We start from the raw sequence: 26,938 nt of genomic DNA, 5'->3' as shown, positions 1-26,938 counted from the left end.
GGTATCTCGAGTTGTAATGCACTCAAACTTTTATTTGATTGAGATGAGCAATATGAGATTTCCTGATACTCTGAAATGCATCATCTACGTTTCCCTAAACGGCTACGGCCTGCGGTCAGAGCTGCAGGTTTGAAAAATTTATTTTTTCTTATCATTACTTTCATATTTAATTAATGACTCACAAACCGAAAAGTTTTATGGCACCTAAAGATAATTCAATTATAACACAAAAGACCCTTGCTTATAATAATACCCTGCTGCTGCATGCAGCAACACTAGGCGAAGCCGTCTAGAATTTGCTGGTTCAATAAATTCGTTTCGTTTTCTGGGCCAGTAAGCTAGTAAACTTACGATGCGTTTGGTACACCAAACCTACTCAACCGGTCGAAAAAGGGTCCGACGTCGATTCCGAAGAGAGCCGAGCATTTTATATAGAAACGCTTAACTCCATTCCAGTCTTTTTCACAGTTTTTTTTTTAATTCACATAAAAATGGAAGAATTTCCTATTCGTGTGCGGAGTAGGTTTCTCCAATCAACAAACAGCAGCTTTTGTTGCATGGAACGGAACATAACGCAGCAATCAAAGTGGAATGTTCTACACTGTTCAGATGCATTATTTCACCGTCATGCCATGTCGCAGTACTTGCAGTAAGTCCGCACCCCGTCGTTCCCCCGTTCACTTTTCGGCAAATACCGACAACAGCTAGCACATGTTTCGAAGAGAGGGCCGAAAGGCCACCCCAAGATGATAAACGAGCCCAAAGTAGAAACAAAAAGCCTGCAAAGTAGTGCCAACTAACTCACCCGACATCAGGCTGCCAGTGGTGTTTCCTCCGGACTGCATCAGACCGGCAGCCGACGGCGTCCCGGCCGTCGTCGTTGCCGAAGCCGACGTCCCATTTCCAACAACAGTAGCAGCCGCCGCCGTAGGGTTGATGAACGACGTCTCAACGCTATTATCCTCGAAACTGTTGTTGCTGCTGCCGCTGTTGTGGCCATTGAAATTGCAGCTTTTCGATAGTGCACTGCCGACGCCCTTGCTTCCGCTACCGGTACTGCCGGTTGGTACACAGCTTGTTCCACCACTGGAACTTTTCTTCGATTTCCACAGTTTCATAGTTCTTCTTGTTTTCTTCCCGCTTGTCTTGTGCTATGTTTTTTGGCACACTACCGTGAGAAAAGTTTCGTTTGCCTCCAGCCGGGCTAGTACTACTATATCACTTTCCACGATTTGCCTTTATGTTCTTCGCAAAAAAGCACCCATATTCTTGTCGCCAGTTGAAAAATCAATTCTTCGCCATTCAAAAAAACACTTAAAAACAAAAATCCTTCATTCTCTTACTTTTTGCTGTTTTGTTGGTGCTTTCCATTCACACTGATTTGTAATTACCAAGCAAACCGCACTCGTAAAACCAACACACATTTTCCGTCCGGTGGTGTCGACAAATCACCGACTGTTTGTTATGAATTTCCGCCTACACACACACGGTTTGCCCTCCGCGGGATCGTATGCTACACACAGTCTGCGGCGCGGCCGGTTGCCCTTATACCCTCACGTGGGTCCACCATCCGTCAACGCTTACTACTGTCGAAGGAATCGGAGGAATGATAGAAACCAGCGAGCGGCGCCAGCCCCAGCGCCACTAAGAACAACTATGAATGAAACTCATATTTTCGGTGTTTTATGTTTGGCGAGCCTGATAATAAACCGCCATTAGGTCCCGCGGAAAATTACTCCGCAAAGTGATTCTTTCGTGTGCACCGGTTTGTCTGTGCGATGCTCACCAGTACGACGCGGTTTATGAGCTTCTTCTTCCCTCGTGCCCTGTCTTAGGTTCAAGTGATTTTCCAAGCACCAAAAATCTATTTTTAGAACCCTTCCCGACAGAAGAAAAATTACTACGCACGCTTTCCACCGGCGTCTCCGAACCCGAAGTCGGATCTGCCATAAACTCTAATCTTCAAATCGCGTTGGGTAGTCACAAAAAGAGCATCCATGAATTAATGTTGTCTCCATTCTAACGAAATGGAGACAAAATATCGTCAAATGATTCGCATAATATTTCTCATCGATTCCACCGCAGCATCAGAACCCTAACCACAGTTGGGTTGTGTAATGCTTCGCACGTTTGTTTGTTCTTCGAAATTTTATTTGGACGTTAATTAACTCCCCCAGCTAAGCCCGTACTCTGCCGCGAACGTTCAACTTTACTTTTCACACTCGGACGGACAACTGTAATAGACCCGAGGTGTTGATTGCGAGATGCAATTTACCAAACCACCCGCCCACACTGCACTTTGTTGACACCGCATCATTTATAAACCTTCGAAAGTTGCGCTGGTTCTATGTCAGGCTAAATAAACATTGATTGGAAGCCTGGTTTAGCGCTTTCCAACCTGTTTCTAACCCAAAGTTAGTCTAACAAAAAATAGCGAAAACTGATTCCATGATACCATATTTTGACAATACACTTTTGGCCTGAAAACTTAGGAACCAGAAAAAATAATTTTTTTGCCTATGGTAGTGCATCCGGTTTGAATAACCGAGAGCACGTTGGAAGTTCTAACCTCTCCCGAAAAGAAAAACAAAATTTATTTTGTTTCTGATTTGAATTATAAAAATATAACGCTCAAACTGCTGCAAACAAGGTGGCTAGAAATATTCAAGTGCGGGAAGGAAATAATCCTCATCCATAACTAGCTACGAAGATAGTACAAAACCGTCCGGGTCAGTTGAACAAAATTCTAGTTTGATAATTTGGAAAACAAAATTCTCCATCCAGCGAAAAGTCAAAATATCTAATTTTCAAACTAGCTAATAATAATGTATTTACGCATAGTTAGTAAAAGCCGAGTAATTTAGATTGGAGTTATATTCAAACTAAATTCTATAATAAAACATCTATAAGACTTATCCGAATTTATGTTATTGCAGGGGACTTTTTTAAGCTTAAACGGAAATTTCGAGCACTTATCAGCCATTTGTTCTGAGTTCCGACTAAATGGACCAAATTTTCAATGCATTGAAAATATTAAATCAATAAGGTATAAACTTTTTTAGATAGATAGACTGAGGCCAGGAATCTGTACATAAATTAACGTTTGCTTTTGAATTATATAATAATATATTTTAATAAATAATTCTCCTGTTTGCGATGTATTGGCGAGTCCTGACCCCCCTACATCTCACTTATATAATTTTTTTTTAAATCCATCAGTGTCTCTGTCTAGTCTAGTCTAGTCCCATTTCCTTCTGCCTACATCCAACGAACACAAGAAGGACATCCAATCAGAAACTACTACTCGTTAAAAAAATCAGGATGCTGCAGACCATGTTGATGATCGAAACAGATTTCAGGAAAAACTCCGTGAAAATAACATTTTGAATAAAAAAAACGAACCATTAATAGTGTGCTGGCAGTAAATGCATAACCTGCAAACAGGTTGGTAAACGGCTGGGTAAAGCGTACCAGTACACAGTGATTTGAAACGTGAAAACTGTGATCGTCAGCTTTTTGAGTATAGAATGCCATTTTAATGCTATAGTGTATTCGACAAAGTCTTTGTATATCTCAAGGGGCAACTTTTGATGCTGAAAATTTTATTTGTTTTTATTACTTGTCAAATCAAAATGTAGTGATTGTGCCGTGTCAAACAAATGTTGTGAAATAAAAATCAAAATCTAGGGGAGAGGGGGGCAGTTTCGGACACTTTCTCTATCTTGATTTTTAATATTTTTTGTTAACTTTAAAAAAAATCCGAATTCATCCTGGCTGTTACTTGGACATCGGAGTATCATAGAAGCGTGTTAGTTGTGTGCGTTGATGCGATTTCTATTGATTTATTTGAATTTTTCAAAATTGATTTTTTGTCCGAATGTGCCCCGTGTGTGGGGTACTTTCGGACAGTCCTGGGGCACATACGAACAGTGTTGAAAAACTTTTTTAGATTAATGAAAATTTTGTGTTTTTCAACTCTTTCTTCCATATAAGCAGTGACTGAGATCAGATGCTTCACCAGTCTCGAAACTCATCCTTTTATTTCAAATTTAATTCATAAAATAAAAACCGAGCAAACTGGCTATGAGAAGAAAAGAATACAAGAACTATGCCATTTTCTCAATATTTGATTGGGTCAAAGTGCAATGGCTTACGCTGCTTTCTGGAACTTTATTCAAGTGTTCCAGAACATTGAGAAACAATTTTCCAATCGTCTTGGTATAGGGTACTTTAATCCACAATTCATATGGGAACTTTCGATCAAATATTTCTCTAGAAATGTTTCTTCCACGTTCGTCAATACTTGTTGATCTGAGTTTTTAGACCCTTTTTTCCGTTTTTTAGTTTCTTTGATTTTTCAGACGACAGACCAAGGTACTTTTTTAAATTTCGCAGGTATCAGAAGCGTGTCTCAAAGACATTGTTCCGTTAGAAACTCTTCCCAGCTCATCTTCGTTGTTGTTTGCTCTATCGGTTTTTGTTTTGTAGTTCCGAACCATTTTTAGGACTGAGAATCAGTTTAAATCGATTTTTGTTAATAGACAACAATCAAATACAAATTTGGTAAGTGTCTGAAAGTGCCCCATGAACGATGTCCGAATGTGCCCCACCACCATCCGCAGACAAATCTTAATTTTATCTAATAAATAAGATATTTGTTTCCCCGTTGTTATCACGTTTTTCCATTACATATTAGTTACAAACTAAGGTGGTGTACTTGAATTTCTAAATCACTCACAAAGAAATTAGAGAAATCCTTACAACTTCATGCTCAAACGGTTGAAATCATGTATGAAAAAATGGCAATGTGTTGTTTTTGTCAGAAATAAACAACCAAAAGCTGTCAAACTATATGGTAGCTGTTGGTGGAAGGGCTGCCAACTTACTTATATTTTTTGTTTGGTTGAAAATTGCACCATCTGTTTTAAGCTCTGTCCGAAACTGTCTCACTTTCCCCTAGTGTTTAGCAAAGTTGTAAAATATCTTATGTGGAAAAATTTTGCCGAAGACACTTTGGTTCTATCTCTTGAAAATCTACCACAAATGGGTAGGTTTATAAACAGACACTCTTAAAATTTCTAAAAATCAAAAAAATACCAATAAACTTTTTCTGATGTGTTTTGAGAGGCCTGCTAAATTCTAGACATTTTTTCATATTTAAGAAATATATCTTTATTCCGAACACGTGGTACCCTGAGAGTGGTATCGACTTGGATACGAGCAACCAAGGGAGGATCGTTGAACCGGTGGCAACTTGGTCGTAGGCTGACAAGGAAGAGGGAGCTGTTCTCCTAGGAGGGCAGCTTGCCAAAGCATATTTTCTCCACGTTACCGGCTCAAACAGCGTCTGATCCGGAGCCGACGGCAGCTCCGTCGCGAGACTAGGCATCCGCAGCCCTAGTAAGACAGCATGCCGAAAAACTTGGATACTACGAATAATCAAGAATTAAATGCAAACCGAAACAATCGGCAACGACCTAGGTGACGAAATAAAGACGATGATTGGAAGTTCGGTACATGAGACTGTAGATTGCTGAGCGCCCCGGGTGGCGACCGGATTCTGCTGGATCATCTAGAACCCCGCCACTTCAACATCGTTACGCTCCAGGAGCTTTGCCGGAAAGGAGACATGGTGAGGGAATTTGTGCCCACGATGGCACAACCATTGAGCTGGGTATCGGCTTTATAGTGCTGGGTAGGATGCAGAGTCGTGTGATCAAGTGGCAGGCGGCCAGCGACAGGTTGTGTTTGTTGAAAAGAAGAGGCCGGTTCTACAACTACACTATCCTTAATGTACACTGCCCTCACGAAGGAAGACCCGATGTAGAGAAAGGAGCACACAGCTCCTTCTACGCACAGCTGGAGAAACTCTACGATAGCTGCTCGCATAGAGACATCAAGATCGTCATCGGGGACATGAACGCTCAGATCAATAGGGAAGACATGAACAAGCCGGTAATCGGCTCGCACAGCCTGCACACCGTGATGAACGACAACGACCAGCGATGCGTTAACTTCGCAGCTTCCCGAGGATTGGCAGCCCGAAGTAGTTTCTTCCCCCAAAAGGACATCCAGCGAAGCGGTTCTACCCACGTCGGAGGGGCTTGGCGAAACGCCTCTCGAGGACGGCTGATGCAGCATTCGCACAGCCAATCCACAACGGCGAGACTAGGAGTGGATGCACCGACTGCTATGACAGGGAGTGCGAGGCAGCGGTGAATGAGAAGAATCGGACCTGGGCGATATACCTGGGCAGGTCAACGAGAGAACGTGGTCAACGAGACCACGATGCTCAGAAGAAAGAAGCGACAGCAAGGAATCGAGAACATGATGAGTTGGAGCAGCTGTACCGTGCCAGTGATACACGAAAGTTCTACGAGAAGGCAAACCAGTCTCGCAGAGGCTATGTGCCGTCATGTGCAACGACGCGGATGGAAACCTTCTCACGAATGCCAGCGAGGTGGTCGACAAGTGGAAAGAGTAGTTCGATGGACACCTGAATGGTGATACAGTGATCAGAAGCGGAGCAGGAACTGACGTAGAAGCACCAGCAGCAGATGACCGAGTACCAGCCCCCGACGTTCATAAAGTTCTTTATGAGATCGGGAAGCTGAAGAACAACAAAACCGCAGGCAAAGACGGAGCTCGTTAAACATGGGAGAGAGGCACTGACTAGAACGCTGCAATGTGTCATTTCCAGGATTTGGAAACAGGAAAAAACTGCCAGACGAATGGATGAAGGCAGTCGTCTACCCAATCTACAAGAAGGGCGACAAGCTGGAGTGCCACAACTACCGCAGTATCTCGCTTATCAATGCCGCCTGCAAAGTACACGCAAAAGTTGAAGTCTTGTACAATCGTTGTGTCTTCCCGATCCGCACAAATGTTGCACAGAAATCGCACAATAAATGTGTGAAACGCAAAACGCAACGGTTGTACTGCGAATACATTGACATAGAATGAAATCAGAATATGTATCATATACCGACACTTTATTTCTCACGTCGAGTGTATTAGTGACTGCTACTCATGGATTATTATTTGCTTCACGAAATGGGCGAGACACCCGTGCTGAACATACTTGATACCAGTGTTGTTAGTCTCACTCATACTGTCGTTGCGTGCTTGCTGCTATTCAGAGGAATGCATGAAGAAGAAAAAGTATCTCGAAAGCGTGTGTGCAAAAGACTTGAAAAGCGTAGCATATGTCTCGTCCTCAAGCAGAAAGGAGGAGAATGGTTTTGCTTCTCGCTCGCTTTGCAATGCTGCTTGATACCAGTTGAAATTGTTTAGGTGTAGTAGTTTAGAGCTGCCAAATACATTGGAGAAACGCTAGAGCATTAATTGCGTTATGCCCAACACGCAATCATTGTACTGGTTCCGAATTACATCAACAATTGCGCTAAAAACGCACAATTTTGTACTGGTTTCGCACCATCCAACTTTTGCGTGTACTCTCACAGATCCTGTTCCGTCGTCTATCACCTTTAAGCAGGAGGTTCGTGGGCCAGTACCAAGTGGGCTTCATGAGAGCCCATGCCACCTCGGACCAGATCTCAATCCGAATCCGACAGACCTTACAGAAATGTCACGAGTACGACATGCCCACACATCACATCTTCATTGACATCACGACTGCCTATGATACAGTCGATTGAGAACAGCTATGGCAAATCATGCACGACAACGGATTTCCGGATAAACTGACGCGGTTGATCAAGGCCACCATGGCGCAAATGATGTGTTACGGGCGTGTTTCGGGGATACTCTAGAGCCCCTTCGAAACGCGCAGAGAGTTAAGACAAGGTGATGGACTTTCCTATTTGCTGTTTAACATTGCCCTCGAAGGTGTGATCCGGAGGGCGGGCACCCAAACGAGGGTGTGCTTTTAACAAGGTCTGGTCAGCTTCTGCGCTTGGCAGTTGACTTTGACATCATAACACTAACTATGCACTGATTGAAGAAAGTTACTCCCGACTGAACTGCGATGACATCGGAAACGAAATACATGCGAGCGAGAGGCTCCAAAGAAAACAATATTAACCTCCCAACTCCAATCTCTGTAGACGGCGATGAGCTTGAGATGGTCGTGTATTTGGGCTCACTGGTGACCGCCGACAATAACACCAGCAAAGAGATCCAGAGAGGCAACCAGGCTGGAAAGTGTGCCTACTTTTTACTTCGGAAGACACTTCGATCGAGTCGAGTGCAACGACGCACGAAGTTGACGCTGTACAAAACCCTGATAACACCGACAGTCCTCTACGGAATCGAGACAACAACGCTTCTCACAGGGAACCTTAACGCTCTTGCAGTTTTCGAGCGGAAGGTGCTACGGACTATCTACGGTGGAGTACAGATGGACGATGGAGAATAGCGCTGCACGCGCTGCTTGGAGAGAACTCCATTGCACACCTGGCTGCACCAGTCAATAGGTTGCGGTGGGCCAGTCACATCGTAAGGATGCCGGTCGACAACCCTGTGAAATCACTTTTCTCCAGCAATCCTGGTAGGAATAGAAAAAGCACCAGAAATAGAGAAGCACAGCTAGACCAAATCGAAGAAGAAACACAGCCCAAAAACCGAGCAACATTGCTACAACTTCTTGATACAGCACGAGCCACCACGGCTCTCGTCTGATTGGTAAGATAAGGTACGTAGTCCTACATCAAAAGAGGCAAACTGGAGGGAAATTTATTGCTTAAACAATAAATTCAGTTATCTCGCGATCGTCATATGTGCAATTTTCTTCACGGTTTTTCTTCTAAAACCCAAAAAGAATAATATATATATAAGATCTTTTAACACGTAATAGCTGCTTCCAAAAGCAATGGTCGCTCACTGTGAGAGATACTGGCTTCGTTTTGGAAAATTTAGAACACATCATACAAAACATTAAAACGTTTTCAGAAAGGCGATTATAGTTCGACTTCACAGAATCATTTCGAACCTAAAACAAAAATTTGTTACTCCCTAGCCACAGTCGTGGAATGTGACACGCAACAAAGGGATATAACGTGCTCCACTTCTATCTGCTTCTATCCGACACCAGAAGAATTCGGTTATCCATCTACAAAGTCGCAACACAATACATCTCATTAATTTTTTGCTTGACTTAGAGCTCCATTACACCCAAATTACATACGGAATAAAATCTCTCTGCGTCTTGCGAAACTGTGGAAATTAAATACCTTAACAAAAAGGCGGAGCCACTAACAACACGGGTATAAAGAAGCGAGCTCGTGAACGGTAAGCGGCCACTATCCCAAATGATTTTTAATTTATGTTTTCACTGGTTTACCATTGTGAAGATATTGTGATTCTCGAGAAATTTCAGCAAATTGTTGATTTATTTTTCTGTCATTGAATTGTGCGCCAGGGTATAATATGTATAATTGAACATACATTCAAATATTTTAAGCCCATTTAATATACTGTTAGACAAGTAGGTCTGTTAAATTCTATTGTTTACTGCACCAGACGATTGCTTTCAACATAAAAAAATACGTTATACATGTCCAAACATATTTGTCATAAATGAAAAAAAAACACACATGGGCAATAATACGCTTGTAACCTTACTCACAAGAAGCGGAATGTATTTTTTGACAGGCGCACAACTGGGCGCACAACTCTGTTGCGCGCAACTTGTTTGATGGTCTGCGGATTTTAGAAAAGAACCGCAATATGCTAATAATTATATCAAAAGTTTGGGAGAAACTTCACCTTCAGATTGGAACATTGGAAGCCATTGAAAAACAGCGTGATTCTATAACTTACGCTAGAACTGATTTACACTTCAAAATTTGAAATACGCATGAAAATTATTAAATTGTCTTCATCTCATGTAATAAAAAGACAAGTTAATTTTGCTTTTGATAGCGACAACAAATCTAATCAAGATTTAAAAATTTTATTCGTGAAAGCTTCGAACTTAATTCGGGATCATAATCTATTTATACTTTTCTGGTTTCAAAAGTTATCTCTTGCATATAGTTTTAACACTCATGACTGATAAATTTCCTTTCGGCAATCTGAAGTCTCTAATATAAGATTGATTTCTTTTCCACTTTCTGGCCTTCAAAAACGTTTTTCAGTTTAGTAATAGGTTAATCTTCCCATGCTTAATTTCAAATCATGGTCCTGTTTGTTTGTCTTGAACAATTTTAAGCTTGGTTTGTAATTTTTTGTCCTCTTATATTTTCAGAAGCGGTTTTTCCACGCGATTTTAGTTGTCTTTGGCCTTAAGATCTTTTTTTCCAGTAATTTTAAATCGGATTTTTTTTTTGTCTTTAATTTTTTCATTTTACACCTTGTCTGTGATCATTTTCTGGTAGTTTTCTCGTTTCCTTTCTGGTAGTTGTCTCGTTTTCTTTCTGGCATTCAGAAACAATTTTTCGATAGTTGAAACCCTTTCAATATTCAGAAGCATTTAATCAACTTCAAGCTCAGCATAAAAAAAGGTCAACCTCTGCCTTTTTTAATTTTATTTTTTCAATGTCCTTTAGAAAAGTTTCATCAACGAAATCCTATTTTTAATTTACCATTTTTTAAAATCAGGAGTTCTCCAATTTGTTTGCAAGTACTTACGAAGGGGAATCTTACGTAAGATTTGAAATTACAAAATAAAAATAAAAACAAAAATGAAAGTAAATAAAATTAGTTGAAATATTTCTCGCTGAGATTCTAACAGCGTAACCGTGGGAAAGTAGTGAATTCACCTTAACTGAACAATTACGTGCTATACTTTGTTCACTTAATTTTCACAATTATTTACTTTAACATGATATGAAGTGAATTGGTTATTTTTTTATTCTCTGCAAACATGTGTTATACACAATAAATGTTTTTTCCAAAAAATAACAATTTTTCCTTAGAAAAAAATCTTACAAAACATTGTAGAGGGGATTGGGGTAATGAAAAATCTTACGAAGCCTTATTATGCAAAAAAGGGGGTCGTAAAATTTGCTTGTTCTGATGTTTCTAAACTTGAGAAATCTACGGTTTTTTGGAATTCTAATCTATTTCTATGAACAATATTTTTTTTTCAGAAAGGGGACACTAGAGGCCAAATGCATACAATTTGCGTAGACAACCGGTCATAGCCGTTCGAATTATGCAAGATTTGAACAGATTGATTAGTGACATAAGTAAAGAATTAAATTTGTAGCACAATAATCTTTGAGCTGTTGTTCTGTGGATAGAATTGAATAATATCTATCTATCTCTCTTCAGAAAATAAGGGACCAGAAATTTTTTAAGTTTCTCTGAATAGCATTAACCGCAAACGTGTCAAAAACAGGTTTTTCAGAAATTACCAATATGTATAATAAATACCTACCATCAATTTTCTGAATAGGAAATGTTTAATTTCAACTCAACCAACGAGGAATTCTACAGCACTTAGGGATTTAAAAAGTATCAATAACCTAAGACTTAAACAATGCTTTTAAAGATATCACTCTACTTTTATAGATTGTTTTGAAATTCTCCTTCCAAAGTGTAAAACAAAAATTAAGTTCAACAAAGGCAAAATTGCCATTAAGTAAAGACCCATACTTAGAGCAGGCATCTTTCAGCTGTATAAAATGTTTTCCGGGCCTCATTCGGGCTGTTGATTTTCGGCATTATGACCTTACGTGACGTGCGAGAGATCAACTTCACACAAATCCCTTACTCCCGTTCAAAATCATGCCCAAAAACTAAACACCGAAATTCAGCATACGATCACGTTTTCACGACCACAGTGCACACAGATATATGTTTATTTTCCTAGCTGATCAGTCACCACCGTGATCTTGTGAGGCCGGCGGTAAATCCTCTCTCTCCCGAAAAGTAGGAAAAACCGCACGACGAACGTTGTGACACACGAACGTGATCACGAAAGCACACATACAAACGGCTACGGATTATTCACTCACTTCAGGCAGTTGAATTTTTCACAATTCGATTACTTTCACCTAACCAGCTCATTAGCGCCTTATCAATCCGACTTAGTAATATCAACGGTAATCAACACAGAACTGTCCATTGCACAAACATCCCGTTTTTTTTTCGACGGAAAAATTCCTGCACGCTTCGTCGGCAATCCACGGATAGAACACAGAATAACACTGCGGAAAATTATCTTTTCTGTGCCGTTTTACTGAACTCACTTATAGACAACGCATACACACAGACCCACACCGTCAAGAACGCCGTCACCCAACCGATCGAACCGAGTGCCGAAAATTGTCTGAGCAATGCTGCCAAAAGTTGCGACGCGTTTAGCTGCCAGATTCGATATGGCAAGCATTGAGGGACACAACCAGTGTCGATCGGAGCTTGTGATTTTCCGTGCCGCACCAGGCCAGGCTTGGCCAGAGCACCAACCGAGAGTGAACTCCGCGAGAAAGAGACATATTCTCGCAATTTTCCACGCATCCTCCTAACAAATCCAATGTAGCATCCACAATAACAGCTGATGCTGGTTGCGTTGCGGTATAAGGAGTTGGTAACGCACGATGGTAACCACACAAAAATAACCGAAAAGAAAATTCCCCACTGAGAGAGCCGAAACGATGGAGAGAGAGAGAGAGTGCGTCGCATAACATCGGTTTGTTTTGTTAGTAGATATTTCATCACTCACCCACCAGCATATAGATAGTGTATACAACATGTTAAAGCACGACTTTTGAAGGGCGAGGGAAAACTACACTGCCGCTAAGTGAAAGACGGAAACTGCCAAAAAGAATATCTAGTCTGCTTTTGTTTATTTCCCAAATTGAACCGAGCGGAGCAGATCTTCGAGTTAGACTATTTCAATCATCAGCGTTGCCAGTGCTTTAACGCCGACTTTCAGGTTCAAAATAAAACTCATTTTGCGCAAAACGTTGGTGAAAACACAGTCAATCGACCGACTTATTAGTCGCAAAAGCTAATATTCCAGCTCAAAACCGCCCGACTCTTAAATGAGCAACCATAACGTAATCGAGAAAAAAAGTTCGTTTGATGCGCGTAAAATCCGCTTCCTGTTTCGTTCATCTAACCCACCAGTCACCACACGCGTGCTTAACCGTCTACGACTGCTTGATGCACCGCTCTAGAGAGTGAACGGAAATTGGCGGTAAATAGTAGGAGGGTGGTATCCGGGATACGACTGCATAGTTGACGTAGGACTACAATAGTTTTATATTTCTCTTTGAGGCTTTGTTTGATTTGAGCTCGTTTTACTTTTGGCACAGTTTAAACACATTTCTTAGTCTTCTTGATTATTTCATCAAATTTAAGCTCAACATCCTCCAAAAGAAGAGTATTTTGTTTCTTTATGTTGCCGAAGCGAATGACCGGAATCTGTAAAACGGTTCCTGGAACATGACCGGAACTTGTGCCGGTAATATGTATAATGCTCGGATAGTAATATCAAGTATCTAGGTCAACAGCCTCAATTCATCAAGCGACACCTCAAACGACTTGGAACTAAAACTAGTTCATTGGTGGAAATATCTATGAAAAAACGTCATGAAAAGAGAACCGCTCATTTTTGGCAAATTCTGCCATGTCGTGTTTGGCAAAATCAAACGGGGTCTGTATTTTGATTATGTATTTGCAGCCCTCTATTTTAGAAGAAAAGATATTCTCTTCAACATTAATGAATACCTTTTTATCCTAATACAGTCAATTTTCTTCAATAGGCGGAAAGTCAAGCTTCTATACAGACCTTAATTGAGTACGATTTAGTAGAAATTAAACAATTTTTATTTGTCTTGTGAAAGATGGCTCACTCTCCGATCACCGAGTGGCAAAGATGTCACATAATAAAATTTTCCTGCAGTTACAAGTTCGTGGAAAAAATAACAATAAAAAATTACAGTTTTAGAACAAAAATGTATATTTACAGAAAATTTAAGGGGTACCCTACTCTGGAAAGTTGAAAAATAATGAATTTTCGTGATTTTTTTTTTCGGATGTTTAGAGAAAGGTGAGGTGTTCGGGCATTTCGGCTATGGATTAAGGTATATTCGAAGATGTATTTTGTGTACCGTGGGTGCAAATATACTTCACTTTACTCTAGACAGCCAAAAAAAATATGAAAATTCATGATTTTTCGACCTTCTAGAGTAGGGTCTCCCCTTAAAATGGACATGAGAAAAACAGAGTGTATAGTTCAAAAATAAACAACATCTGTACAATGAACCTAATTTATATACCCTGCTATCTGCCTCCACCGACACATACAGAATTTTGCTGTCCGCGGTGGCGCAGCGTATTTTGCGGCAACCGAATAATCATATTGAATTCTGATATTTGCTACTACATATACGAAACAAGAAGAAGAAGAAGACAATTCAAACGGCAATTCGATTGTATTTCAGATACAAAACGATACCTACGCGTTAACCCAACACGCCTCACTGTGCGTCGACAACGGCAATGTAGTCTTCACTTGGCTTGGCTGCACACAAACGAATATCGAGTTCTACTGCACTGATAGACGACGAGTGACCAGCGCTCTATTCATACATTGCTCGGTGCAGTACTGTTGCCTGTGCCAGCATGTTTTTACATCAAGACAACAGTTTTAATAACATTCTGACAGCAGAACGTAAAACTGTCTGATAGTGGAGGTGGTTAAGAACTTTTCGAAAAAGCTTCACCTTCAAGACATCAATATAGTTTGGATCATAGAAGCAAACGTTAGTTGTCCTATTGGGACGGGGAGATTCTGTCAATCACAGAACAGGATATCACAGCAAGCAGTTGGTGTCTATACATGAAGTCTGTGCCAGGGGTGCTCGCATGTGATTGGTACATTGTTCGTGAAAATTCGACCTTGAAATTTTCATTCAATTTTCACTGTTAAACAATGAAATGACAATGATTACTGAGGAATCACAAAATTGTCCATCATTTTATCAATCCAACGACATATTGATTATTGTAATCCAACATGTGGTTACATCAGTATTACCGTTTGAAATCTTTCATTCCAACGTTACACCTTGGTTTTAGTTTCCGCAGAATGTATATCGATATAGTGCGGTTAGACGTAGTCCTACGTCAAAAGAAGTTTGCTTCTATGGATTAGCAACTACCATCCAGAGGAAGTGATTACAGTTGGATTGGTACCTAAGGACTGTATCGAGAAGTAGTCGTAAATGTTTAATAGAAAGAGGATATTTTTAATCGTATTTTTACAGCGCATTTTGTTTATATAAAGGGAGTAACATTGAACTAAATCGCAGTTTGAGATCTCTCAACAATAAATTATTAAATTCATTTGATTGGCTGCTTGAAGAAGTTTGCTCCCACTGTATAAAAAGCATTACGATTTGTGAACAATACTCCTATTTTTGCCTTTGTGGGCTTCAAAAGCGTTTATCGGTGATTCGGAGCAGAGCTCATAACCTCATAACATAATCCACTTTGACAAGCGAATGGTCATGAGTTCGAATCTTACTAGAATAAGGCCGTTTGATGTGAGAGGGACTTTTACGTATGGGTTTATTGAAGTAGAATACTTCTCTCAGGAAGTTCGGCTACATAGGGATGTGAAGGAAAATCTAAAATCGAAAAAACTAGATAAACATTTCAAAAGGTCCTATCTGCTTTCATCGTTTTTCCGGAGCGTCTTTTAATTTGATAATGGTTGAGCTTTAGTAACTTTCACAAGCGTGGTTTTCATTCAGAAGGCTAGAGTGATCCCTTCGCTATCAACTTGTGCAAATAACGTGCAATTAAAGGATTTTAAGTTGTGGTGATTGAATGAAAGTGATCGATCAAAAAATCGATCAAAGCAGATAGGACCTTTTTAAATGTTTCTCTAGAAAAGTGAAAAATATGTCCAATTTCGAATGTTAATTAATTGGTTAGTATTGGATGGATTTTCTTCATTCTTACAGCAATAGATTGGAAAATCTTCTAAGATTCTTCCCACATGAAGAAAATTGTGATTTTATTATTCAAACTATTGTACTATTGAAAATAGTCAAGCCTTGTCAAAACGAAAAATTCGACCTCTGATTGGTCGTTATATGATTGCTTCCCAAGCACGGTCGACAGAATAATATACTTTGCAATTTAAAATATGCTATTTGGCCTATATAAGAGCCTGTTTCAGCCGAAGCCGCTCATAATAGTTCTAGACAGCGACAACAGCAGTCATCCCTTAGCAGCAGCAGTAGCAGTGCAGTGGATACCAGCGATAGCGGATAGCGGCCACAGCTGTGGCATAGCAATGGATAGCGCACTAGTTGCAGCGGATCTCAGCATCGATAGCAGCTGGGCCAGCTGATGCAGGGGCAGCGGATACCAATGGCAGCGTATAACGGCCACAACTGTGGCATGGCTACGGATAGCGTAGCAGTTGCAGCGGGTATATCTGACCATGAAGCATTTATGCAATAAATGAATGAAAATTGCAATTGCAGCAATTGGTCTTTTTCTGGCTACTAAATGTATTTGGAAGAGCATAATGAATGGTTATTAATAAACTGCAACTGAGGTTTGATGCTACTGCAAATGCACAGCAGTGTGATGTTTACGATTGGTTGATACTGTGCTTAACAAGCGCAGGATTGTTACAGACGGCGCGGACTTCGCGTTTTTTGGGAATTTTGCGTTTTTTGCGGATTCGACGCGTTTTTACTACTCCATGGCGCGGATTTTGCGGAAAGCCTTGCAATTTTGTTTTCAATTACCTTAAAATCAGGTTATCGACCGAGAGGCTAGCTAGAGTTCAATGAAACATGGTGGCTGTGTAGTAGGGTGCCAATCACTTGTATGAGAAAAAAGTAATAAAAAAATGTAGTAAAAAACCCTATACAAAATGTTTACCTGCTTGAAAAACACCCTGTGCCAAATTTCAGGTCAGTTGGATTCAATATGGGGTGGCGCAAAACGAAGAAATCCGAAAAATCACACAAATCGTGATTTGCTTCAGATGATACCAGATCTCGACGTTTCATTCTGACACCAAAAACATTTTCGAAAACCGAAATTTCATGCAGCCAACCCCCTTGGTAAATTATTGTATTTTTAAAGGCCAAACTTCAATCGCTTTTTCGATTTTTCACTAGGTGTTTTTTCGAGCAGGTGAAAATTTTGTATATGCTTTTTTAAAATCACTATTTGCCACCTTCGATTTTAAACCGACGTCTGGGGTCGATTTCAGGTCATCCTGATTTCGGAAATACCCATAACCGCATATATTACTTTTTAACGAGTTCTGAAATGTTTTTCGAAGTAAGTTTTTAGATAGACAATTGAGTTGCCTGTAGCTCTTCTGAACAAATCAAAATGGGTACTTAGCGAAAAAAGTCTTTCGAACAAGAACTTTTTCGTGACCAGAAATTGTTTCGCATCTGAACTCACTCCCGTCTCATCGACTTCAGTAATGACATCATTTTTTATTAATTTCAAACTGTTCGTTCAAATACAAAAGTAAACAAAGTTACCAAAACAAAGCAAAGCCTTGGTGCTACAATCCGATTCAGAACTTGACCTTCTGTTTATTATACACAGACTTCGCAGCCGACTGTTGAGCGTACAGGACAATTGCGGGGCTAGCGTTACGATCCTACTGACACTAACAGTCTCTCCCATGGCGAGACTCGAGCCTAGGACAACTAGCTTGTTAGGCCAGCATCGTACCTCGAGACCAATTGAGGAGACAAGCTACCACTATCTTTAAAAAAGTAAGATTGAAATATTCAGTGCGATGGTCTATTAGAAGCGATTGCCTTGCAACCCACGCCCACTTAGCAGTTGCATCAAATCGTCGTTTGAAGCTTTGTTTACAAAAAATTTTACGTACATTAATAATCAAGGTGGCCACTCTATCGGAAAAAGCGGGAAAAAGACGGGAATTTCAGATCACCGTAAAAAAGACGGGAAACCCGGGAAATTAGGCTTCGCATCAGGAAAATCATCGTCTGCATGTCTTCTACTAATGTTGCCAATGAACGAGTTGTAATAAATTAATTCCTAAATATGGAATATATACAGTGGATTAAAAAAGAAAATTATTTATTATTGAATAATTGTTCTTTTTTCCAAAATATAACGATCTAAAATTAGAATTTTCAAAATCTAATTTTGAAATCTTAGAATTTTCAAGACAATTTCGTTAAGATGTGTTGTATACTGTTCTAAAAAAGGAGCTCAAATTTGTCGAATTCCAGAAAAACTGTCATGCTTTCGTTTAGAAATTTATTAAAATTGCTTATTACGCAGTTTTTGGTTTAGGTTTTCACGCCTTTTTAATGCGGATTTCGGAATTTCCGTGGTTTACTTACTTATTTACTTTTAACAGTTCCATATGAAATTTTTCATTGATCACTTTGAGGCTCCTCTTCCCGAAGTTCGCTTGAGAACAAATTTTGCATGAGAAGACAAAACTTCTAAGTTCTAATGTAAAACGATCGAAGTTGAATTTTTTTCCATAAATTCCATTGGCATTCAAGAGCAGGTTGACAGAGAGAAAAAGCAGAAGGAAGATTGTCAACGATTTTGAGATAAAAAGGGCGAAAACTGTGCAGGAGGTCTCCATGAAGGTACTTGCTAAAGTCGATAAACAGTTAAAGGAAGAAAAAATTTTTGAAGGAGAAATATTTTTTTAGTTTTAATAACACTATTCTCGCAAGGATATAAACAAACATGTAAAATTGATGTTTTTCACATATTTTTTAAAAATAAAGCACCGAGGAAATTTAAAACCTATCTTCAGGAAAACCGGGATAAAAGCGGGAGATCGAAAATTGATTTTGAGTGGTCACCCTGCATTAAAAACTCTTACTTGAGTCTATTCCATGTTTCTACAGATAAACATAAGTTGAATGTTAGACCTGAATTCTAGTTGAGGGATTCTTCTACTTTTTCGATTGCTTTTACTTTTTCGAGTTTTACGCTATACGTGAGCTACATATACTCAATCGTATTAATAACCGGTTTTTTTTTTATTTTCTAGCTAAAACCTATCTCGTCCTTTTGAATTATTCTCAACAAGATTTTTTGCAAATTTTAGTGAAACATCCTATGGTTTGCAACTCACGAAGATTATTAATTACTTATTGAATGTTTCCGACAATATACGGGATTAAATGGTTATCTATCACTCTTCATATCATAAGTATTTATCGAATCTCTCAGCCCACATTTCTCAAATCTCGTCATTCAATTCTCACTTTTTATGTCTAACTTATGCCTCACAGGAACTTTACTCGTCATAATCATTTTCAACGAGTAAAAATCGCGAGAGAAAAAATCAGTGCTACGGGCATTTTACATTTGTACATAAGAATTTCCAAACAACATTTTTGGTCAGCATCATTCCTAAACATGGCCGCGGTAAGTCAACTGTCCTGCGCTAAAGACCATTAAGTTATACATATCAGCATGACATTTTAAAAATGGTATTAATTTTACCATGTTGAATCATAAGTTTTTATTGTTTTTTTTTTTTTTTGGCGCGGATTTAGTTTTCACGGCGCGGATCTTCAATACCCGTGGCGCAGATTTTGCGGATTCAAAATTAAGGTTTCTGTAACAACCCTGCAAGCGGTATATACGAAAAAAATCCGATTTCCAACAGAAAAGTTCAGCACGTTCTGCTCACGATGCTGAGTCTGTTTAAGAAAATTCACAACACTTCATTAACAAGGATGTAACGTCTTGAAGAAGACGGTTATAGTTTGACATCACAGCAGAATTTCGAACTTCATACTCATGTCTACCATCGGCAATATCAAACGCGTAACAATCTGCATCCATGCGACACGGGGACGGGAACATTTTCTTCTTCCAAGCCGCGCAACACTACACAATTCATGTTATTTTGTTGCCTTAATGAGAGCCCTATCGGTCCGGCTCGACAGAATGTCCACGAGAAATCGTTTTTGTACATCCGTGTTACGAAACTGAGAATCTGTAGGAACTGAAAATAAAGGCGGGGCGTATTACGACATACGAAATAAAATATTTCGAACGTTGTAGAATGGTATAACTGGAAATAATTAAGTCACACCTATTTTTCCAGTTATATCATTTCACAACGTTCAAAAAATTTACGTTCGTTTATTTACTAGAAAAAAAAATACTGACACTTGTAAAAGTATTCTACTTCAACCTTACGGTCGTGGCTTTTCACACAACCCTCCTGTGATTTTTTTTATAAATCCGTCACTTACCATTCAATTGTAGGCTCTAAAGATGCACAGGAGTAAAGTCGGCCTCTGCCAACAACGATTGCACTTTCTTCACCGACCGTAAGGGCATTGCACATTGTACATTGAAGATGATAAATTAATACCAAATTAACCGTTTTACAGTGGTGGTACGGTGCAACTGCACTAGCGCAGCTACCATCCACCAGGGTACAAGTCCGATCTATAATACCTCGTTATACTTTATTAATTACACTGATCGAAAAAAGCAAAAAATGTTGCTCTAAAGTTGAAAATAGTTGCCCTAGAAAGGTACTATCTTTTTAGACATTCCTGTGTATTTGAAGCCTTTAGTGTATGAAGAAGTGCTTCAAAATGACGCACAGTAAGTGCTCGCTGGATTCGTCGCTTCTACTTGACTTACGGGAAAACTCATTTAAGTCTCTGAAAAAGTTAATATTCACAAGAATGATTAAAAAGCTATAATCTTTCTTTTTTTTTCAGTTTAAGCTCTAGGGCAAAACCTGTGTTTGCCAGTGTTATTGAATAAGCCCACATTTTCTCTTGTTGTATGTAATTGCAACTTCAAAATGGCATTATTTTGTCGACGAATAAAAAACCCTAGTCAGTTTGTGGATTTTTGCACGTAAGAAGTAATTTTTCGTTGGAGTTGGAGATTTGCCGCTATCGACTGGCTTCCTGTTCTCGGCGGACGTGATACCGACAACGCTGCGTCGACTCTCTCGCACATAATTCGACCCGCAATTGACCGGCTGGGAACAACGAACACAGTTCGTTCACCAAACAGTAAGCCTTTGATGACCGGTGATCTCCGCATGTTGAAGGCGAAAAAAAGAGCCGCACTTCGAACATACTCTAGATTAAGTACACTTCCGTTGCGCGACAGATACAAAAGGTTAAACACAGTGGACAAGAGGACCTGTCAGAATTGTTTCAGACGACATCTGCAAAGCGTTCAGTGAAATCTGAAGGCTGAACTAAAATCATTCTGGAGGTACTTTAACGTCCAGCGTAAAGAATCCTTCAACAATGACTCTCGATGGTAAGAATGCATTCGAACCGAAGATAGTCTGCCAAATCTTTGCTGAGAAATTTGCGCGAACCTTTTGCAACGAAGTGATCCCGGCTGGCCAAGTTACCCAGGCTGCTTGTAACAATCTGCTAATAGTTGGGAATTCTTTTAATAGACTCAACATTGATGAAGTAATGATCTCTAGGGCCGCCTCCACATTGAAATCATCGTCGAAAGCCGGCCCGGATGGAATCCCGTTCGCATTTTTGAAAAAGTACATTGATAACCTTTTATAAAAGGAGTCATAGCCTGCCATCGAAGATCTAGGGGTGGGCGAAACGCTCACTCACGGTTCTGAACCGACTCATATGAACGGCTCATGGTTCACAATGATTCACGAACGTTGGCAGTTCGTGTTGTCTCGGTAAACTTCGGGTTCGCGCGAACCAACCAGTTTTGGTGCGCTCAAAGAACCGTGGTTCTTTTTCGTGAGCTGTTCGTTCTTTCGCCATTTTTTAAGAACCGGTTCATATGAACGGCTCGTGAGCCGTTCGCCCATCCCTACGAAGATCTGCAGACAAAACCGAACCGATCCTCCAGATGGACCATCCTTGAACACCAATCCTCGCCTTAATCGGAACCAGCAACGACAACAGTATCTCGCCAATTGTCGCACAACCGGATGTTACGAAGCGAAGACTGCACTGGAGAAATTTGGGAAAGGCTTTCAAAGTTTCCAGGCTAACCAGAAGCATTCTCCTCCAGAAACTAATAAAATCTGCAGAGTTGTACGTCGTCGTCTGATTACGCCAACCGGATAGTTTCGAAGGTCCTCCAGCTCAACGGAATCGGAATCACGATTTCATACCAATTGATTGTGCTTTGCTGCTCTGTAGTTTTCCCTAGGAGCACAAGCCAATGATCAGGGCTTTGGAAAACTCCGGAATCAAGGCAACTAACGACGCAATTAAGACGAAGCTGCCGCAAGAGATACAAATACCCACATTGAAGATGAACTTTTTAAGCTGGAGCAGTGTAAGCCAACTAGAACAGGCGAAGTTTTGGTACGTCCGGTCAACGAGTCTTTGGATATCTAGCATAGACAAATGGGACATCTCAGCGAAGCAGCAGAGAAAAACCTAGCAAGAGGTCTGGTGAGTGGAATAACTACTAGTACTCATACTGTTGTTACCGTTTGGAAAATGGGTTTCAGTGCTGCTAGGAATAGTTCATTCCGACTTCTTTGGACCGGTGGATGTTCGATCAACAAGAGGCAGTCGGCATTTCAAAATTTCCATGCGCAGGCGGAGCACCAGACTGGACAAAAAATCAGTCATCCGAACTAAAAATTTCTTGAAGTACACCAACAAGGAAATTCCAAAGCTACTTAGAAAAGTTTGGACATGACACCCGACAAGTACTGGAGCGAAACGAAACCAAATTTATCCCATGTACGAATCGTTGGCTTCGACGAGGACACAAAGGTATCTAAGATCCATGAACAGACAAGGTATCCAAAAACCGCAATATGAGCGATTGGGACGACAACGATTTCGAGCAAGCTGTTAGCAATATTAGCAGTTTCCTCTACTAATACCGTGACAAATATGACTGTGCTCCCACCGCGGAAAACTTCGGTGATGAAGTGGTCAAAAGCACAAACTTCCAGGCAAGTATGTACACAATGACTTTGTTGTATCGTGCAAAGGCTCACTCTGTCCTAATTTTTAACAATATCCTGCATTTTATGATGTACATTTTATAAACTCCGACGAGGCGACGGACGTAACGACCCAGAGGTTCATCTCGGGGTCCTGAGACGTTGAACCAATTCAAGATTTGGCTCAGCAGCTGGAAGATGCGAGCGTGAATCCTGACGACCAGAAGACGCATCAGGAAGCGATGTCTTGTGACGATTCCGGCAAGTGGACGTTGGCCATGCAGGAGTAGTATAACGCCCTATTCGATTTTGATTTCAAACACTAGAATCCTCTATTTACCCAATTTCGTTAGAAACTGGAGAAATTCATGTTAGTTTCGCAATCTTAGAAAAACATTAGCATATTTTTGTGACAGAGACGAAAAATTTCAAGTTTTCATTGTAAATTTTGTTTTATTTATTGTTTAGAGTTCCCTCTATGAAGGATTGAGGCTTTTTTCAATTAAGGTCATCTATTTTCAACGCATCTTTTGCTATCAGTTCTAAAAAAATATAGGTACATTAAAGTCGCTTTTTACGCGGGGGATACGTGCCGCTTAAAAAAAACGCGTAAATTCCGGAATCCGCGTAAAAAAAACCGCGTAAACTCTGGGATCCGCGTAAAAAAACCGCGTTAATTCCGGAATCCGCATAAAAAAAAACGCGTAAATTCCGGAATCCACGTAAAAAAAACCATCGTTAAATTTGCATTCCGAGTGAAGGGGAACCGAAATCCGGGCAAAAAAAAAATACCGCGTAAATTCCGGAATCCGCGTAAAAAAACGCGTAAATTCCGGAATCCGCGTAAAAAAAACCGCGTAAATTCCGGAATCCGCGTAAATTCCGGAATCCGCGTAAAAAGTAGCCCGCGTGAAAAAACCGCGTAAAAAGCGACCTTAGTGTACATTGACCAAAGGCAAACCATTTCGGACGCAAAATAAAACACCAGAGTATAGCTGCACCATTAATAATTAGGTTTATAATTCCGCTATAAAGAATTTTGCTGGCTAGAAGCAAACAGATCTTGCTTCGAGCCGACCAAATATATAAATACGTCGTGTTGGATGCATACACACATGCCTTTGTGTTCCGTACCAGCGTAGAGTATGAAAGCTTAGCTCGTAATTAGCGTATCATGCCGGAAATTTGAAAACAACACCTTAGTTCTTCCGCGAGGCGCGCCGTTTCATCGAGCTGCTACATTGAGGGCAATACCACTTGCCCTTCGGTGAGGATGTAATATTCACACACGGATAGTGGAACCATTCGAATGGACACTGAAAGTGAATGACGTTAGATTTTCGTGCGGACAATCGATGCAAAGAAAAATACTTACATCTTCATTGTCACATGCCACCATATCGCCATACGACACCTGATTACAGATGCAATAACGCGGCTCATTCGGATCGTATGTCCATTCGCCTTCGGGCGTTTGCTCTACGACCATACCGTTCTCGTTAAGAACTGCTCCGGTACCCAGTGAAAGCGACAGCCCCAACCCAGCAGCACTCATCGGAGGAGGACCGCTACTAGAACTGGAACTGGGCGGTCTGGATGTTCCCACACTCGTGGAAGCAACCGACGGTCCACCCGGAACTCCAGACAGGAGGCTGGAAACAACACTGCTACCGGTGCTACCGCTGCCGGCCGATTCCAACAGATCTAGAGACGAGGAGGACAAGTTAGGATTAAGGGTGACAGAGTGCTGCTGCTTTTGATGTGCTTGTAACAGTGTGGCTTCAGTGTGGATTTTTTTATTTTGGTTTGATGTTTCGTGTTTCGATGGGATGGCATATGAAAAAGAGAAAACAGAACGGAAAATGCGTATAAATTAAACCAATTTTATTCGTGTCGTGTGAGCTACATTGTCGGGGGGTTTTAAAATAAATTTAGACATTTTGTTTGGGGAATGTAAAATAAAAGGAATACCCTTTCGCTATAAAACTATGTATGTTAAAAATTTTTAAGCTACTAACCTGCTGCAGAAGTATTAGCCGTTAGTTTTTTCTTGTGCTGACGCCGTTGGTGATTGGAGAATGCATTGCTTGTTTCGCGCTCAACAGCTTGTAGCGCATTATGTGTGGCTCCGGCCAGTTCTCGGTTGATGAGCAAATCATGAGGGCCTGCTCCGGTAGCTCCCGCGCCATGAATAGCTTCATATGAAGCCTTCAGACTGGCGGTTCGTCGACCCTGTTGCATTTGTTGAGTTTGAGCTATGGCCTGACTAGCGGCGGCGGCTATTGCATTACCAGCGCCGAATTGCTGTAAATTATAGGCCACCGAAGCAGTTGCATTTGGGGTGCTCGAGCCCGAAGAAGACAACATGTGGTACGGTCCACTGGAGGTTGTGCCCAAGCTTGGAGTCGTTGGCCGTACAACTGGAGAACTGCTGTTAACCGTACTGCTGCTAGCTGGTAGTGTAGGTCTTTTCTCTGGTGGAGGTCCACCCAGAACCGACATTCCAACACTGTCTCGCCTTTTCTCTGGTTTAACCTTGTAGCGATCGACTCGAGCAGCACTCGAACCAGCGATACCAGCTACTCCTCCCACGCTTCCACCGGATAAACCAGGCAGCGTATCAAAATAACGATTTTCCTTCTGATTCAATCCACCGTTGCTAGTCGATGTGTCCAGCTCTAGTGAACGTTTCTCCAAGATCTCCGTAATTCCGTTATGATCAGCCTCCAGTTCGCACTTGAACTTGTACAGTTCGCTGTCCAACCGACGCAGATACCGATCCACCAGATCGTACATCTGCCCCGCGAGCTGTACCTTCTCATCCGAATCCTCCAGCACCCGATAGTAGTCCTTACGGATCGAGTGGAATTCCGAGTCGGCCTGGACGCCAGCCAGTTCACCCCGACGGCACTGCTGAAACAACGTGCGGACCCGTTTGTCCAGCGAGTCCATGTTGTCTAGAGGGAAAGATAAATGTTTTAAATTTCTACATACGTGAACAGTGAATATTTAATAATGAAAATCCTCAACGAATATCGCAGTTGAAATACAAAATGTTCAGCAAGTTTTTTTTTCGTTTTAGAAAAATACCAATAGCAATCAGAGATAGATCTTATTGACTGCAAAGCAGTGTAATAATAGTAAGAGACGGACCACAAAACTATTTTATCTAATAACATATAGAATTCTACAGTCTGATGTAACATCCGTGGCGGTTTTCTAAGTAAAAATAACAATGTCAGTAACACCACATGGTAAACAAATGGTAATTTCTACCGGAGATTCCTATACTCATAAAAAATACTCACTCTGCACTGAGAGATCCATTTCGCGCATTTCCGTAAATCGATCTCGAAGTTCCTGGGGCAAATGTTCAATCACTGGAAGCAGAAAAAACATGCATATTACAATCAAATTCAAGTGAATGAGTTGTAACATGTAAAAGCGTGAAATCTGAATCACGTTGCATACATATTTTAAAAAATTCAAATTTTGTGCCACTCAATAAATTCACCATCGAACGTACTCCAAGCAAATCGATCGCTACCACGGTGGACTCACGTTTCCCGTAAGGTACGCATCAGCATTGTTTGACAGAGCGTTAATCACTGGAGGAGCAGCAAAGCAAATCAGTTAATTCGTTAGTAAACCACCGATACTCACTTTCAAGGTAATCCTCCAGATACAGCATCTTGTGGCAGTTGTGAAGAACGATTTGACGGCGGAATTAAGTTGAGAGCAGCACTATTTCACTGCATAAAAGCTGAAAAACGCACTCGGACCGTCTCCGCTTGGGCTGGGTGTTGTTTTGGTTTTTTATTTTCACCTTATTGACAGCTGAATATTGCAACGTGAACGCGACCCAGCCGTGGTGAGTATCTGGGATTAGGTAGGTGTCATTGCTAAATTTTAACTGATTTTTAATCGCAGATGCGCCGTCGAGAAATACAAAATTTTAGCCTGAAGCTGAGCGATCTGAAGGAATATGAGGTTGCCAAACAGGAGCGGTTGGCTAGAACGAGTGAGGATTCTTCCGGTAGTGCTTCAGCAGCCACGACAACAGCAGCTGCCGAAAGCGATTCGATGAAGACACCAGATGTGGTG

The 26,938-nt window shown here is 40.7% G+C and overlaps 2 protein-coding genes across 14 annotated transcripts in view; both read right to left on the bottom strand.

Annotated features, from left to right (window-relative positions):
• The window catches only part of LOC129733867 (glutamate receptor-interacting protein 1), a 93,793-nt gene extending 81,498 nt beyond the window's left edge, over positions 1-12,295 (bottom strand). The window contains exons 1-2 of one of the 12 annotated variants that reach the window (XM_055695438.1): positions 11,897-12,295; positions 806-1,313 (exon numbers count right to left, since the gene is read on the bottom strand). In XM_055695438.1, coding sequence (XP_055551413.1) covers positions 806-1,118 — 313 coding nt within the window. In that variant the 5' untranslated portion in view covers positions 1,119-1,313; positions 11,897-12,295. Of the gene's footprint in view, positions 1-805; positions 1,587-11,341; positions 11,501-11,896 lie in introns of those variants that run through there. The other 11 variants (XM_055695431.1, XM_055695433.1, XM_055695436.1 and 8 more) reach the window with 11 other exon arrangements.
• An 11,535-nt stretch (positions 12,296-23,830) lies between these two features.
• Positions 23,831-26,676, bottom strand: LOC129733969 (inhibitor of growth protein 3). Of its 2 annotated transcripts, none has more exons than XM_055695627.1 (5): positions 26,498-26,676; positions 26,143-26,214; positions 24,853-25,791; positions 24,210-24,613; positions 23,831-24,150 (listed from the first exon to the last, which is right to left on the bottom strand). In XM_055695627.1, the coding sequence occupies exons 1-5, from the start codon at positions 26,523-26,525 to the stop codon at positions 24,034-24,036; spliced, it is 1,560 nt and encodes a 519-aa protein (XP_055551602.1). In that variant the 5' UTR covers positions 26,526-26,676; the 3' UTR covers positions 23,831-24,033. The 2 variants fall into 2 exon arrangements, with proteins under 2 accessions (XP_055551602.1, XP_055551609.1); XM_055695634.1 differs by having other exon boundaries at positions 24,210-24,538.
• Between the last annotated feature and the right edge of the window lie 262 nt (positions 26,677-26,938).

This window comes from Wyeomyia smithii, chromosome 1 (genome assembly GCF_029784165.1).
Source record: "Wyeomyia smithii strain HCP4-BCI-WySm-NY-G18 chromosome 1, ASM2978416v1, whole genome shotgun sequence".
Lineage (NCBI taxonomy): Eukaryota > Metazoa > Arthropoda > Insecta > Diptera > Culicidae > Wyeomyia > Wyeomyia smithii.
Note: the sequence above shows the minus strand (reverse complement) of the source record. Positions and strands in the feature narration are given on the sequence as shown.

Coding starts and splice junctions, on each gene's coding strand:
- LOC129733969 (XM_055695627.1), bottom strand. CDS start 26,525: ATGCTGTATCTGGAGGATTACCTTGAAA. Junction 24,614..24,852: donor GGCTAATACTTCTGCAGCAG/GTTAGTAGCTTA, acceptor TCCACACTGAAG/CCACACTGTTACAAGCACAT. Junction 24,151..24,209: donor TGGCATGTGACAATGAAGAT/GTAAGTATTTTT, acceptor ATTCACTTTCAG/TGTCCATTCGAATGGTTCCA.